Below are 16,745 nucleotides of genomic sequence, written 5' to 3'. Positions count from 1 at the left end.
CAGTTTTGGTCACAGACTGCAGTGCTTCTCCCTTGTCTCAGGAGGAGCCCTCTTTGGCCTTGGGACCCAGTGCCTACTGATAGCTTGTTTATGGAGAGTGTGAGGGTTGGTGACTTTGCCAGGCTCTGTCATGGATAGGGTCTTGTTGTCATTTTTCGGTTGGAGACACATGACTAGTGTTGGCATTTCTACTGTCATATCACGAGGCCTTTTGGTTTTAAGCTTTTTTTGCTTCTTTCTCTTCAAGAGTGGAGTTAGCCTGCCCAAACATGGAATGGGCACAGTGGGAACAATACTGTGTCTTTTTTTTTCCCCCAGGCAATTATTTTTATTTATTTATTCATTTTAGAGGGGAGAGAGGGGGGGGAGGAGCAGGAAGCTTCAACTCCCATAAGTGCCTTGACCGGGAAGCCCAGGGTTTTGAACCGGTGACCTCAGTATTTCAGGTCGATGCTTTTATCCACTGCGCCACCACAGGTCAGGCAATACTGTGTCTTTTGACCAATGTTCTGTCCTGTGTCACCAAGACAAGTGTACACCTGGTCAGAACTGGGCCCAGCCCTCCCTTTTCAGTTGTAGCTTAAGCTTTGCCTCTGTGGCTTCTGTGTTCACTTGCACCTTAGCCAGGCACAGTAACCCCACGGGTGGGTTTGCATCCTAACTGGGTAGTTCCCAGCCTTGAGAATTGCCGTTGAGTGTCTCCTTTTCCACTTGACACTGAGAACCAGGGTGATGATCTCTCCATGGTCTGGGTTAATCCTACCCCCCCTGAGGCACTGACTTTCTCCTGCTAGCAGCCCTCCCTGTTGCTACCTCCTTCCAGCAGGGGCAGACACAGCCTGTCTTGTCTTTCCAGTCTAAACTGGAGGCCCGTGAGTACCGCGATGCTCAGGAATTTGGTGCTGATGTCCGGTTGATGTTCTCCAACTGCTACAAGTACAATCCTCCTGACCATGAGGTGGTGGCCATGGCCCGAAAGCTCCAGGTGAGGCTCTGGGAAGCTCCTGGGCAAGCCAGGCCTCTGCAGGCCTTGGCAGATTTTGTCTCTGTCACTTGCTTTGATGTGATGCCACATTGCTTTGGAATATGGTCTCAGAAGAACACCTGCATTTCACATTAGGATTACTTTATTGTAATTAAAGCAGGGGTTGGTGATTTGGGTTTTGGTCTAAGTTGTTTTCAGTTGCCCCATTGAACCCCCCCCCCCTCCACTCCACCCCCACCCTGGCATTTGATTGCTCTTGGTTGGAAGAGTGTGTATTCTATGCATGGCCTGAAACAGACCTGTCTCAAGTCAGCGGGGACAGTCTTGCCAGGTAGACATTTTGTTGCAGTTGTAAGCTAAAGTAACTGCTTGACCAAAGGGCATTTCTTCACTATAGGCCTGAAGCTTTGGTTTGCCTTTGAAGCTGCATGGCAGCTACCTCTAGATGTTCCATGTGTCCACGATGCCCTAATGTGTGGGATTCATGGCCCCTCCAATTGGGTCCTCAACTGTGCACACTAGATGTTGGGGGAGGGGGACAGACTACAGTATAAATGTGTGGATCACCTTTTCTTTTTTTTTTTTTTTTTTTTTTTTAAGGGAAACATATGCCCCAATATCAACAGTTATCTTTGACTAGAAAGATCAGGGTTTTAAAATTATGGAGAATAAAATCAATATTTAGTACTGTTATATATATATATTTAATCTTTAAAATTACTCATAATAAAAGTCCAGGTTGCTGGGTCACACAGAGCAGGCAACACAAGGTTGCAGGTTCTGGCTGGAGCTCAGGTCCAGTCTATACATCCCACGTCCAGCCTTCACCTGGCGGCTAAATGGGGCCTCACACATGGCTTTCCCAGCCACCTCTGAATGCTTCCAGGGCATAAGTCAGGACTTGCAAAGACTTTGGTGAGTTGTGGGTCCATGCCAGATGGAGGTCACCTGAGCCCTGCTGTCCACCTGCCTCTCAGCTATGTTAGCTCCACGTTTCATACTCATCAATATTGTGTCTCCTACCTTCTCACTGGAGCCAAGGCACAGTCTTCTCTGTTCTTTTGTTTGGCCCCTAAGTCAAGGGCTGCCTTGGGTTCAGATGATGTGTCTTGAATTTCTGGAGCAGAAAAAAACCTTATTAGTGGATCTGGCAATTGTTATTTAAATGCATAGTCAGACTTGAAGGTTTTTTATTTCATTGCTGTTTCTTAGTTTTGTTTAGGTTTTTGGGAGGGTGGGCGGGCTCTCTTTATTTGGTGCTTTCTGTTGGCTTTCTTCACATTGCTGCTGGTTCACTATTTTATTTTAGTATTTTCCCATCCTTGAAGTTCGGGTTTTATAATTTTACTGCAGTTCTCACACATGGCCACTCCCTCAGTGCACCTTAGATCCCACACAAACCCCCATCCTCCTGGGAGGTCTGAGGGGCAACTTTTACCCAGGTTGATAACCACACTCTTTTATATGCCCTTATGCAAACAGATAAACCAAAACAAGTTCTCTGCCAATGCCAAAGACTGCTATTTTGAGCAGCCTTATATTTAATAAAAGTATTCTCTAATCTTTTTTTTATTTTTCTCCTTCTTCTTTTCCAAGTGAGAGAAGGGGAGATAGACAGTCTCCTGCATGTGCCCTGACTGGGATCCACCCAGCAACTTCCATCTGGGGCCGATGCTGTGTTCATCATGGGGCCATGATCACAACCGAGCTGTTTTTAGAACGTGAGGCAGAGGCTCTTTGGAGCCGTCCTCAGTGCCCAGGGCTGATGCACTTGAACTAGTCGAGTCACGGTGGTAGGAGGGGAGAAAAAGGGGAGGAGAAGCAGGTGGTCGCTTCTTCTGTGTGCCCTGACTAGGAAACGAACCCAGGACATCCACACTCTAGGCGGATGCTCTACCACTGAGCAAACTGGCCAGGGCCTGTATTCTAACTTTTTGTCTTTCTAATTTTTGTGCCTGCTTTAAGCTTTTTTTTTTATGCATTTTTATTCTGGGAGTGGCATGACCATGCCTAAACATGAGGTTTTACCAATATCAAGACCACTGATATGCTTGCAACATAGCATACTCTTTCTAAACACTGACTCCAAGAACCAGTGCCTGGATGGCTGGGGCAGTGTACAGGTTGGCGGCTCAGCAAGGGACCATCTCCACCCCTAGCCTGCTTTGCCTGCTACAAGGTGTGGGTCATGTTATTACTGAAATAACATGCCAGGAGGGGGTGGGGGTGTCTGCTGATTGGCCGCTCCCTGTGTGGGCTTCTCTCTGGAGGGCAGTTGCTGTGTTTATGGCATTTGGAGCTTTGTTTTTCTTTTTTCTGTCTTAAGCTCTCATCAGCATGGTTTAGATATCTGGATTCTCCAGCAGGGAGGGAGAGGAACAAAGCCCCAGTCCTTGTTTGTTTTTGTAAGAAGTCTTAGGACCTATACTGTCTCTTAGACTGTGCCCAAGGACTGGGATTTACCTGGGAAGTATAATGTGGAAAAGGATCTACTTTGTTTTCCTCTTCCAGCTTTTAAATTCTGGGCTTGGCAACTGTGGTCATCACAAACCTCTGGGCTTGAAGATTTCCTTAGGAGCGCGAGGGTGGCTTGAAACCAGAGCTACTGGTAGTACTGCCCTCTACCCTCTCTGCTACGAAGTGAGTAATTTAGAAAGTTCAGTATCCATGTGGATTACCAGTTTATTTCAAGAAAAAGTACAAATTTAAGGTAGTGTGCAATTGTTTTTATAGTTAGGGAAACATTGAACTAAAAAGTGTGTTGGGATCCTGCATGAGATCCCAGAGACAGGAAGCTTTTGAAGGATAGGTGTGTGTCAGTGTCTCCCACTCATCGTTGTGTCCCCAGCACCTAACCCCTAGTAGGTCTCCTGCTGTATACATTCTGTCCCTTTTTTCCTGGCCTCTGTGCCTTGGGTGTGGCCAAACCTCACAGCAATATCCAGGTTTGGCTGAGAAGGGGCTGGGCCACACTTCTCCCTGCGGGTTTCCAGCTCTGCTGACTTTGGGTCAGTCCACTCGGGGGTCTTTGGGCACTGTGATCTTCCAGCATCTAAACATCTCTGTTTCACTAAAAGAGGATGGGGTGTACTTTCCTTATGAATCTGACACAGCCCAGTGTAGGTGATCCTGGTCAACATTCTAGTGAGAGGAGGTGTGTTCTCTGAAAGTAATGTGGTATATTGGTGCAAAGAATCGCAAGGTAGCCCTGGCTGGATAGCTGAGTTGGTTAGAGCATCATCCCAAAGTGCAGGGGTTGTCTGTTCATTCCTCAGTCAGGACATATACAGGAACAGGTTAGCATTCCTGTCTCTCTCTCCCTGTCTCTCCCTCTCTAAAAAAAGGTCAATGATAAAAAAAAATGTTTATTAAGAATCACAGTGTGGTCCAGATTCTCAGGATAAGGTATAGTTGTTGGCATGCCTGGGAGGGAAGCTGGGTTCACCTTGAGACACACTGGTGTGAGTGCTTCCCCCCATTTCCACAGCAGCCACATCTGTGGGGAAGAAACAGGGATATCCTTATGGCAAGGGTAGTGCTTCTGCCAGTTGGCAGGGGTGTTTGGGCCAACAGCTAGGTGGCATAAGGCAGCTCCCACTTGGTAAAAGGTCACCTTCCAGCAGCACTGAACCCTGGGCCCTCCATGCCCTCTCTTCACTTCGTGAGGTCCTGACACCCTAACACTTTCTTGGACACATTTCTCTCACCTGACCCCTGCTTCTCGTCAACAGGCCTAAATCTTCCAGATGCTTGTGTGGGTCACTCAGACCTGAGCCTACCCACATCCAGGGTACCATGGGCAGAGAGGGACTTTCACCCCACTGGAGGCGCTGGTCTCTGATTATTTCTCCTGTCTTGTCCATAGCTCTTAGACCTGCTTCAGGAAGGTGTTGCCTTTCTAGTGTTTAACAACAAAGCCACTCAGCTAGTCCATCCAGGCCTTGCTGGAGAAGGAACTGCCTCAGGGGAAGCCACATTGGATACTCTGTGGGAAACGGGACAGCACCAGTTGTGTGGGATGCCTGCCCTGCTGCCCAGTGGGAGAGGAAACCTGAAACTGTTTCTAGAGCTATCAGGAGGGCTTCTAGAGCCAGCTCTTTCAAGTATACTTCAGTTTGAAACAGCATCCTTGGAACTCAATCCCATGGTCCTCCTGGGTCACACTGTCCTCCGGAGTATCAGAACACTTGGGGAAGACCCCTTCAGTCCTGTGACCTAACCATGTTGACCAAACACGGCAGGCCTAAAGCAGTTCTCAAAATCCTGCTGGGAAGCCATCCCTGTGGAAGCCATCCCTTTGCCTTCCCCTGCTGTCCTCTGTCCTGAGTCATCACTGGATTTATGATAAATGAAGCCCTCAAAGTACGGATGGACCTGCCAGCTAGTTGGTGAGGCAACATATAGCTGGACTGCCAGGATCCCAGGCAGGGCTACTGCCTCTGAATTTCGTGACTCCACAGTCCCATCAGATTACTGGGTCTCAGAGTCTCCTGGGCTGGGATCCAAAGCCCAGTAGCATTGTGGCGTCTGTGCAGTGTAGGTGTAGGTAATCTTTTTTTCTTTTTTTTTTTAATTTTTTTACAGGGACAGAGAGTCAGGGATAGATAGGGACAGACAGACAGGGATGGAGAGAGATGAGAAGCATCAATTATCAGTTTTTCGTTGAGACACCGTAGTTGTTCATTGATTGCTTTCTCATATGTGCTATGACCGTGGGCCTTCAGCAGACTGAGTAACCCCCCGCTTGAGCCAGTGACCTTGGGTCCATGCTAGTGAGCTTTTTGCTCAAGCCAGATGAGCCCGCACTCAAGCTGGCAACCCTGGGGTCTCGAACCTGGGTCCTTCTGCATCCCAGTCCGACACTCTGTCCACTGCGCCACTGCCTGGTCAGGCGGTATAGGTAATCTTGGTCACAAAGCTGATACCCTCCTGTTGCCTATTCTTGGCACCCCACATCCACTGCCCTATACCTTTCTCACTTTGCCTGGTGTGTCCTGGAGACACCTCAGCCAAGTGGCACGGCTCTGCTCAGTTATGTGCCTCAGGTAGTCTGTTGAAAGGAGGCAGACATAGACATGTGCCTGCTACTACAGGGGCTTGGTCTCCTCACTGGCCAAGGGCTCTGTGCTGGGCGTACTTTGACCATAGGGCCTTTTTTTTTTTTTTTTAAAACAGAGAGAGAGAGTCAGAGGGATAGACAGGGACAGAAAGATGAGAAGCATCAATCATTAGTTTTTCGTTGCACGTTGCAACACTTTAGTTGTTCATTGATTGCCTTCTCATATGTGCCTTGACCGCGGGGCTTCAGCTGACCGAGTAACCCCTTGCTTGAGCCAGCGACCTTGGGCTCAAGCTGGTGAGCTTTTTTGCTCAAACCAGATGAGCCCGCGCTCAAGTTGGTGACCTCGGAGTCTCAAACCTGGGTCTTCCGCATCCCAGTCCGACACTATCCACTGTGCCACTGCCTGGTCAGGCGACCATAGGGCCTTTACACATGCCATTTCCTCTGCTTGCTTGGTATGCTCTCTAAGATTGCAGGCCCCACCCACTTTCTGTGGGAATGTCAGCTGGGTGTGGGTAGAGGCTCTGTCCTACTCACTGTTTTCTTCTGGTGCCCAGTCCCAGTATTCAGAAGGCTCCCTTGGGATGTGCTGAGTGCCAACCTGCCAGGAGCCTTACAGCTCTCAGCCCTGTATTTATTAAGGATCCCCAGGCTGACATTTTCAGTGTGCAGCTGCCTCCTATGACCTGTATTCCCTGTGCTTACTTGGGCTGTGTGCCAGGCTGTCAGGGTACCTTTCTTCTCAGCATGAGATTTGAGAGAGAAATGGTGAAATTGGTGTCAGGGGGCCCTGGCCTGCCACTTGCATTAGTGATAGGGAGAGAGTTACCATTGGTCCTGCTCTCTGACCCTCCCGCTTGCTTCCTGTTGAGTTGACTCCGGCAGCCGGTGAGGCTATGGTGACACTGGACTACAGCCTGGCTACCCCCACCCACACGCCCGGGAGACCCAGCAGCCCTGATGGGCACGGCTTTTCTCCAACCCCACTCCCTACCTCCAGGATGTGTTCGAGATGCGCTTTGCCAAGATGCCCGATGAGCCTGAGGAGCCTATGGTGGCTGTGCCCTCTCCTGCGGTGCCACCCCCCACCAAGGTTGTGGCCCCACCCTCATCCAGTGACAGCAGCAGCGATAGCTCCTCAGACAGTGACAGCTCAACTGATGACTCTGAGGAGGAGCGAGCCCAGCGGCTGGCCGAGCTGCAAGAGCAGGTGAGGGCACGGGCACTCCCATCCCCCACACCTGCAGAGTCCATGTGCTGGGCAATCTCTCCAGATCTCCACAAGGTGGTCATGGCTCCCAGTCTTGGCAGAAGCAGAATTCACAGTGGTACCCTTCTTCTAGGTCACAGGCATATTGAACATACACATGTGTGTACTACATGTGGATGTAGGGAGACATTGCTACTCTGGGAAGGCAAGACTTCTGGATCCTTCCAATGTCTTTCCTGGGTATGCATGGTTGCTCTGCTAGCCATCAGGCCATTAGTGCCCATGTATGTCTGCACTCCTGCTTAGTTGCTTAGGGACTGGACCCTCTTCTTGGGCCCAGGATGGCTGGAGGCCTCCAGTTAGGTAGCTTTTCTGGGCACCTTTGGAGTCCAGGGTCTGGGTGGTCATGGGCATTTTGGCAGTCTGATAGGATGTCAGGTCATGGGCCCTCCTTCTTTGGGCCATGATGCGTGGGGATCCTGCCAAGACCAGGGTGACAGATGTGTGTCTTGCCTATTATGCTCCATAGCTCAAAGCTGTGCACGAGCAGCTTGCAGCCCTCTCACAGCCCCAGCAGAACAAACCAAAGAAAAAGGAGAAAGACAAAAAGGAAAAGAAAAAAGAAAAGCACAAAAAGAAAGAGGAAGTGGAGGAGAATAAGAAAAGCAAAGCCAAGGAGCTTCCTCCCAAAAAGACCAAGAAAAACAACAGCAGCAGCAGCAATACAAGGTCTGTGCCACCCAAATGCCCCAGTGGGGACCCAGCCTGCCCTAGTAACAGGGTAATTGCCTCTGCTTTTCTCCCAGGGGTGAGCCACTAGCATTTACCAGGTTTGGGGAGGGAAGAAGTATGGCAGGTAGTATGGTGCAGATGCAAGGACAGGCCACAGCAGCCTTCCTGTTTCCTGTGAAGACCAGCAGAATAGGAGTGTAGAAACCCCTGTAGGCCCCCAGTGAAGTAGTAGCATGGGTGCCCAGCTTCCCAAGGAACCCATTCCTGATGGCATCTGCATTGTCACTTCATAGCAAGAAGGAGCTGGCACCTGTGAAGAGCAAGCCCCCTCCGGCATATGAGTCAGAGGAGGAGGACAAGTGCAAACCCATGTCATATGAGGAGAAGCGCCAGCTCAGCCTAGACATCAACAAGCTCCCGGGTGAGAAGCTGGGCCGAGTGGTTCATATCATCCAGTCAAGGGAGCCTTCGCTCAAGAACTCCAACCCTGATGAGATTGAAATTGACTTCGAGACCCTGAAGCCATCCACCCTGCGGGAACTAGAGCGCTACGTCACCTCTTGTTTGCGGAAGAAACGGAAACCTCAAGGTGCTTGTGGGTCCCCCTCAGGCTTGGCAGGGTGGTCCTAGCCAAGGGAGAGTTGACCAAGTTGCTTTCTTCTGCCCTTCCACCAGAGAGGCCCCTATGGGCACCTCAGGTGACTCTTTCTTTTAGATTCAATTTTTTCTCTAATAATAAAATCTGTGTCCTTGACCTAGACACCTCTGAAGGGTTGTGACATGGCACTTGACCCTGGGCTGTTTGTACCTTTCTTAACCTTTCTGGCTAGCGGTTGTCTGGGACCCACTTGCAGCTTAGTGTCAAGCTTTGCTCTGAGTAGCAGCTGCTTTTGTCCTCAACTTTTGCTTTGAGCCTTCCCCACACATCACTCCATACCACCACCCCCTTTAGTACCTCTGAGGGCTGAGCCTGGGAGAGGACTTAGGCAGCTCTGTACCTGCCTTCCATTCTCTAGCTCAATACAGTCTTCTGTCTGAGTCTTCCAGGCAGCCTTTTCATGTTACAAGTGGCTTGTCTTGGCTCAGCTTTTGTCTTAGGACCAGTAGGACTTAGGATCTATATCTGAGTGTTATATGCTGCCTTCATTCCAGCTCAGACTGACTCCAGGGATCCTTGGATCCTAGCCTAACAGCCCTCCTCATAGGGAATTTCCTCCTGCTTGTCTTAATGCTATTGAACTCTGCAGAGGGGATTCTGAGAGATTGCCCTGGGGAGGAGGGGAACAACGGCTTAAAATTCTATCAGAAGCTGAGTTTTTTGCTAGTGGGTAGTAGGCTAGTACCTTATCACTGGGAAACATGGGGTTGGTCGGGGTCTCGGATGCTGTCAGGGGCAGCTCTCTGGCTTATGGAGCATGCCCCTTGGCCCTTCCTCTAGGCGTTAAGTTATGCCTGGTTTAAGAACAGTCCCAGGATTGAGCCCTGCCTGACATGTTTCATGTTGCTTTACTGCAGCCGAGAAAATGGATGTGATTGCTGGCTCCTCCAAGATGAAGGGCTTCTCGTCCTCGGAATCTGAGAGCACCAGTGAATCCAGCTCCTCTGACAGTGAAGAGTCTGAAACAGGTTAGTTATACTCAGTATTGTGTCGCACTCCTGCTGTTTGACACCACTCGTTCTATGTTCTGGCTGCTAGAGACCCTATGTGACAGTCATAAGAACTACCTGGCCACCATTTTAACTGGGGAGGTGGGTATCCCAGCACCCTGTTCTCGTCTTCATGGCCTGGGCTAGGAGGAAGACACAAGTGGTTGAGGGTATTGACACTGGGAGGCCAGGGTAGGTCATTGAGTACTGGCACTGATCCTAGTGTTACCCTGTCTGGCCCCACAATTTTCCCTGCATCACAGTCACATACAGTTTGGCTGCCTTAGGTTATGAGTTTCGGCAGGTGTAGAACAGCCCTACTGTTGTCCCTGCTATCACCGGGCTAAGGATACTGCCATCCTCCTCAGAGTGTGCTCACTACTGTGTTGACAGCTCTTAACTGTCCACGCTTGGATATGCATGTCCTATGCCTCTAATTTTCTTCTTTATGCTCCATGGGTCTGCATGTGTGCCCCGCCTGAGCAAGCAGTTCAGCCTGGAAGGTTGGGCAGGTAGATTTGCTGGGAGCTGCACAGTGATGGGGAGGGGAAGGGGACCTTTCTTCAGCTGTGTTCTTTCCTGATGATACTCAGGAATAGAAATTCAGACTGGCCCAGAGAGGCTAGGGAAGAAGCCTGGCAACCAGCCATGCTGTGAGGTAACCCCTGGACAGGTCTAGCTCTATTAGCTGAGCAGACAGTCTGCAGACCACCTGAGAGGTGGGTGGTCTTGGGGTGGGGGCGTGGGGGTGCTCATCATGTCCCTCCAGGCAGGCAGCAGTGTGCATGCTCACAGTGGGGAATGTGTGCTTGGGCAACAAAGCATGTTCTTTTGTGAACCTGTCCTGTCTCTGGTATTTTATTCTAACTGGAAATAAACCTTAAGCTCCACTTATTTGTTTCATGTAAATAATGTGACTTGATACCAGGGAAGTTTGTGGTTCACTTATAGTAGCTGAGAAGAGTGATGCTAGTCCGAGGAGTACATGCACAGGTCCTCATGTGGGCTTAGCCTGCTTCTGTCAGAGGCAGCTGGGGATTGGGGGCCTCTGGGCCTTGTCACTGTCCCTCTTCCCTGTTACCCAGTAAGAGAGCACCAGACTTCCCAAGTGAGGGACTTGCCTGCAGGGGGATTAGAGGGCACTGAGGACTTTCCAGGATTCCAAATGCTGGATCACCTCATTTTCAGTGGGCTCAAATGAGATGAAATTCATCAGGCCATATTCTGTATTTCTTGAGCTTCTATAAACGGAGACAGATGCATGGACCATAGTTTGCTGGCCACTTCTGTCATCGTCCTTTACCCTTTTTTCTTATCCATCTCTACCAGCAGGGGGTGCCACACACTCATGACTGGCCAGGCTGCTGCCCTCTACAGGGTGAATGGCTATATTCTTGGGCCCAATTGGCATTCCTGGCAACAGCTGACTTCTCACTTTGGGTACCAGCCACACCTTGGGCTTGCCTTCACTCTAGGGGTCCTAGCAGTTTGCTCCTTCTAGGGGTTTCACAGCCTTTCTCCTAAGGATCTGAGTAGTCAAAAGAAAACACTACAATTGAAATTGTGGTGTTGAAATTGGCATGGGATCTGGTCATTATAGCAGAGCAGTTTGGCTGAGGGGGAACTGCTTTTGCTGATGCGGCATCTTAGGGGTCTGACTGTGGCCTTTGCCCCAGCCTCCAAGCTCAGCAGTACCACTTTAGGGCTACTGAGTGCCCTATTGCCATCTTTGTGGGACGGCCATGATGGCATTTCCAACAGTTTTTTGCTGCTGCCAACATGTTTTTATTTTTTCACATTTTTCCGTTTTAAAGAAAGTAGAAAGATTGTGCAACAAGTAATCTGAGAGTCCTGGGAACAGCTGTCTTGGTGGGAAGGAGGGTGAGATTTACAGTCTCTGAGCTGACAGCCTGCAGGCACCCAGGCTCTGGTGATCTGGCCACCTCCAGCTTGACCCTCTTCCCATGTGCCCTCCCCACCTTGGGTTCTGTGAGGCTGTCTTTTTGTCTTCATGGTTCTGGCTTTACCTTTCCCATCAGTTTGCACTGGAAAGCTCTGTTGTGGGCCAGCAGAGGCTTCTGCTCTCAGGACAGGCCCATCCTGTGGGTTTATGCCCTGTGGCTCAACACTCCAAGTTCCAAGGTAGGAGCCTGTGACCCTGCGACCCTGCACCACTGAATGCAGCCGTTGCTACCCATCCTTCACAGAAAACTGCACTTGCTTCCCAGGCAGCTCCTCCAACAGCTACTCATTCTGGGTCTATGGAGCTGGGAAGCCCCAATTTCTGCAACCAGGAGGGATTGCCTTTGGAGGGATGGTTCTGCCTTTGGAGGGATGAGGCAGGTTAGAGGGGTATTAGAGGTATTTTCCTCGGTCTTTTGGGACTTAAAGTGTTTTGCCCTGCTTGTTCTTGTGTTTCCATTTGGATTAGAGCCAAAATTCCTGAAAGGGCCTATTTTTGTAAGGGTCAGTTCTGCCAACACAACCCCAAGACATAAGTAACCAAAAGAAACTGAATAGACACACATACATTGGGAGTTGGGGACTATTGCATGGACCCCCTCTGGCTGCTGACCACAGAATGCCAAGGACAGCTCTGGGCCATGTTGCAGTTCAGGGAAATGGTATGCTTACAGTGAGGGAAAGGAGGAGGCAGGCACTGTTTTCTCATTCCAATCCAAGGCCACCACAAGTTCTCCCACTCACCAGCACATAGTGCCATTGGCCTATTCCACCACATCCTCTGAACCTAGCTTTTTTTTTTTTTTTTTTTTTTTTTTCTGAAGCTGGAAACGGGGAGAGACAGTCAGACAGACTCCCGCATGCGCCCGACCGGGATCCACCCGGCACGCCCACCAGGGGCGATGCTCTGCCCACCAGGGGGCGATGCTCTGCCCCTCCGGGGTGTCGCTTTGCCACGACCAGAGCCACTCTAGCGCCTGGGGCAGAGGCCAAGGAGCCATCCCCAGCGCCCGGGCCATCTTTGCTCCAATGGAGCCTTGGCTGCGGGAGGGGAAGAGAGAGACAGAGAGGAAGGAGGGGGTCGGGGGTGGAGAAGCAAATGGGCGCTTCTCCTATGTGCCCTGGCCGGGAATCGAACCCGGGTCCCCCACACGCCAGGCCGACGCTCTACCACTGAGCCAACCGGCCAGGGCCTGAACCTAGCTTTACTTGGAATATGGTCTTTCAAAAACAATTCTGGGTACAAGTGCCACCATCCCTAAGGCATCTATAGACTCTAGCTGGTCAGGCTAAAGGTGCCCTGGTCCCCCCTTTCCACTGTAGACTTTAGCTGGGCAGGCTAGCTAAAGATACCCTGGTTCCCCCTTTCCACTGTTGTCCCAGGTGGGCTATGAGCAGAGCTCTGGGTCTCCCTGTCATCAGTTCTGGGATCGTGTCTACCTGGCTTGTGTTGTGGGGCCAGGGATGTCCGGGAATTTTTTTTGTCCTTCTTCCTTCCATCACACTGCTGATAATCTGGTTCTGCCTGGGTGTGGGGTGGACACAAAGCTTATGTCCCTCTTAGGAGCAACCCCTCTCCCCAACTACCTGGGCTGGGACCTGAGTTCAGGGAGCTGTGGGGTGGTTTTCTCAATCTGGCCTGGTCTAGTTGCAGCGGGAGCACACTCTAGCTATTTTAATCTCTTCATTTCATTTTCCCAGGATTGGAGCATGTGGGTGTTTTTCAGTAGCTCCAGGGGAATAAGGAATGCTTGATATTTTGGAAAGACTTGAGCTGGAACATGCTGATGGAGGCCATGGGGCATTCTTCCCAGACAGCCAGCCTCAGCTTCCGACCCATGGGGTCTCTGAGGGACTTGGTCCCAGTCCGTTCTTGGGGCCTGCTGCTGCCTGCTCCGAGGGTGTGCCTCTTGCTCTCAGGAAAGGGGAGAGACCCTCTTGTGGAGGTGAGGAAGTAGGCAGAAACCTGGCAGACAGGGCTATAGTCAGTCTGCGCATGCTGCCAGGTGACTCCTCACACACCCACACACAGCTAGCACGGTTCTGGGGCGGGGCTAGCCTTGTGGAATGTGCCCTGAGTGAGAGGCTGACCAGTAGGCGGGGTTTTCCCATGCATGCACTGGGAGACCATGGGAATGCAGTCAGTGTCAGTGCATCCGTGACACCAGCAGAGGCATCTGCTCTGCTGTGTGGGTGGGAATGACCTAATGCCTCTCCCTGGTCAAGGGGAGCCGAATTCCATGCCCTGGAAAAGAAAGGACAACTTTCCTCTTTGGCCTGTTTTTATTTTTAACCTCCTTAACAACGTCTGTAACTGTTTTCTCTTTTTTGTAACTTGTTTTTTGTTTCTTGGGGTTTATGGGAATGAAGAAGTGAGGCGTTAGCTATAGGTTCTACACCCAAGAGCCCCTGTCTTTTCTTCCTTTCACCCAAGTCCTGAGGAAGGACCTAATCATCTCCCTGAGATGGACAGGGTGCATGCAACAAAGCAGATCTAGGAGTAAGCTCAGAGTTAGTGGAACCTGGTGGCACAGCATATGAGGCTGGTAGGACAGATGAATAGGATAGCTAGAGGCCTCTCAAAAAAAAGGAAATGCTGTTGTGTTCTTGAGGTGCACATGGGACCCATTACTGGAAGCAGTTCTGTCTAGAAGCATAAACAGGCTCAAGTAGTTTTGGAGACATCAGTGGCCCTTCTAAGGAGAAGATGGGTCTGTCCAGGCCCTCAGCTGGCCAGGCTGGGGCAAGGCTTCCAGGTTCCGGTGCCGTTCTCTGGTGCCCTGTCAGTGAGCAGGACACAGGAGGCTGGCTTGGTCTGCAGTTCTTCTGTTCTTATGACTTGGAATGGCACATTCCACACCATTTCTCTCACACTGGTTTCTCTCTCCCTCTATGTAGGTCCTGCCTAATCATTGGACACGGACTCTTAATAAAACGGTCTTCAGTTCCAGATTCCTTCCCAGCAAGCTCTAGCTTAAGTCCATTTTCTTCTGTGAAAGGGACAGGACTCCATCGAGTTACGAAATTCCTCAGAGCCCTGGGCCTGTCCCCGGGGTGCATTAGTCATGTCCATCAGAGCAGCACACACCTTGTCCCACCTCTGGGAAGGCTGCCTTGCCTGGCTGGCCACCCAGCCTCCTGTGTACAGACTGCCCAGCTGTTTCACCCAACCTCCCTGGTCATCGGGCTCCTCCGGGTGGGTGGCATCTCCCAGAGAGTGATAACAGTCTCCCTGCACATGCGTGTGTGGTGCTGCTCCAAGTGCAAAGCCCCATCTTGTAACTTGTTTCTCTTCATCTCTTTTTCTGGGACTCTGGATCCTAACCACTTCCCTCCTATACCTGTCAGTGACATTTAGCCCAGGGGAAATCTCATCGAGCCTAAGGAAGAAAACACTAACATCCAGACCTTTCCCAAGTGAGGAATGGAGGCTGTCTCTCAGCATGCCTCTCTAGGTCCATGCGGACCCATCAGCCGGAGGCTTTCACCAGCCAGAGCCTCCAGAGTCCTTCCATTTTTGTTGTTCCCATTGTTGCCTGGTGGACATTTTTCCAACTTCTTTGGCTTCTTTTCCTATAGTTGCATAGGGAAAGAATGTCCTGAGCTGCTTTCTGTCCCACCCAGACGACTAGAAGCAGGCTACAATGGAACTGGCCACTGCTGAGGGCATTTGGGGAGGATCTGCTGTGTAGCCAGCTGACCTGGCCCCTGGAGCCCATCATCCCTATTCCCAGTCAGTTTGGGGTGTAGGCTAGTGGGTGAGAAAGGGCTCTCAAAATTCTGGAGTGCTGGACTGGTCAGTGAGGGTGTCAAAGCCCTTGGGGCCAGTTCCCTGCACATGTCTGAGGGATATGGCCAATAGGAATACCCTCCTAGTTTTCAGTCCCCCGAAATAATGGCAGCTGCTGGGAGTTGGGCAGGCCAGGGTAGCTGTGATCACACAAGTTCCATACTAGCACTGCATAGGTTTTTTTGCTCTAAAAATAAATACCGGCCTTTTTTTGGTCATGAATTCAGCATCTCAGCAGAAAACTGTCTGATGTGAAAAGTCCTGCCTTTAAGGGAGGTTCTTTGCTTTTCCCTTTAAAAAAAAAAAAAAATAAATATTTGTGCGCACTTCTTCAAGGCCTACCCATCTGCTGGCATTTTGGGGCCAGCTTTCTGGAACTGGAAGCAGGCTTGAGAAGGTGCAGTTCACCATCAGCAGGTCCAAGCATCTTTAACTGCCTCAGACTGGCCTTGGCTCTGGGGTCTAACTCCAGCCCCTACCTCCCTCTACCCTAGTCTCTAGGGTGCTGCTGTGATGCTTGGAATCCCGGGCTGCTCTCGTCCTCTGACCAGTCAGCTACTAGTCAAGCTCCATTTGCCAAACGAACCCTTTTGAGTTGTCCTTTGGCCTGTGCCTGACATGTTCCCTGTATAGCTCAGCCTAGCTGAGGCCAGGGGCTTCATGCCTAGAGATTCTCAAAGGACAGTTAGGAAGCTGCTGGCATTGTCTTTATAAGAAGATTCTGCCATCTAGGAGCAAATAGCCTGGATTCCTACAGTGTCAGCCTGTGTGCCACCTCTTCCCTTCCCACACACTAGCACATGGGCTATAGTCACATATTGGGGTTCTTTGTACCCTTGCTGTTCAGGAATCCCATCCTTCTTGCCTATGGGTTTTCCATCTTGCAAAAAACTTGATCTTTAGACTCGAGCTATCACCTGTGCCCAGTGCCCCAGGAACAGAGCAAAAGGCAGTGCCCACTCCTCATTACAGACCCTTGTGCTCAGGCAGTGGGCGTTGCCAGCGGGCCTCAACTCACCAGTGGGCTTCAGGGTCTAAGGAGTTATTGAGAGGTAGGAGGCCCAGGTGTCCACTGGTGTCGAGACCTCCCAGTTAATTCAGTCTAGAGGCTGTGTATCTCTTCCCTACCCTTACCCTCCATCCTGTCTCCTTCCTTGATTTCAGGGGTGTGGGTAAAAGGAATCAGTGTTTTAATCAGATTTTACAAAAACGTTTTAATTCTTTGTACAATAACCATCCTATGTAAAGATGACATTTGTGTTGAGTTCAAGATTTTCATGGAATAAAGATCATACAGTACTTGAGGCCATCTCCATGTAACCCTTTCTAGAGAGTTTTGTGTGGGGGTGTCTTGGGG

The 16,745-nt window shown here is 50.6% G+C and overlaps 1 protein-coding gene across 10 annotated transcripts in view; it reads left to right on the top strand.

The window, feature by feature from the left end:
* Positions 1-16,745, top strand: part of BRD4 (bromodomain containing 4) — a 94,111-nt gene that overhangs the window by 67,872 nt on the left and 9,494 nt on the right. For all 10 annotated transcript variants that reach the window (XM_066348493.1, XM_066348427.1, XM_066348438.1 and 7 more), the window contains 5 exons: positions 857-985; positions 7,048-7,257; positions 7,787-7,986; positions 8,283-8,578; positions 9,505-9,615. In XM_066348493.1, coding sequence (XP_066204590.1) covers positions 857-985; positions 7,048-7,257; positions 7,787-7,986; positions 8,283-8,578; positions 9,505-9,615 — 946 coding nt within the window. The remainder of the gene's footprint in view (positions 1-856; positions 986-7,047; positions 7,258-7,786; positions 7,987-8,282; positions 8,579-9,504; positions 9,616-16,745) is intronic.

Source organism: Saccopteryx leptura, chromosome 1 (assembly GCF_036850995.1).
Source record: "Saccopteryx leptura isolate mSacLep1 chromosome 1, mSacLep1_pri_phased_curated, whole genome shotgun sequence".
Lineage (NCBI taxonomy): Eukaryota > Metazoa > Chordata > Mammalia > Chiroptera > Emballonuridae > Saccopteryx > Saccopteryx leptura.
This window is presented reverse-complemented; position numbering and strand designations above follow the sequence as displayed.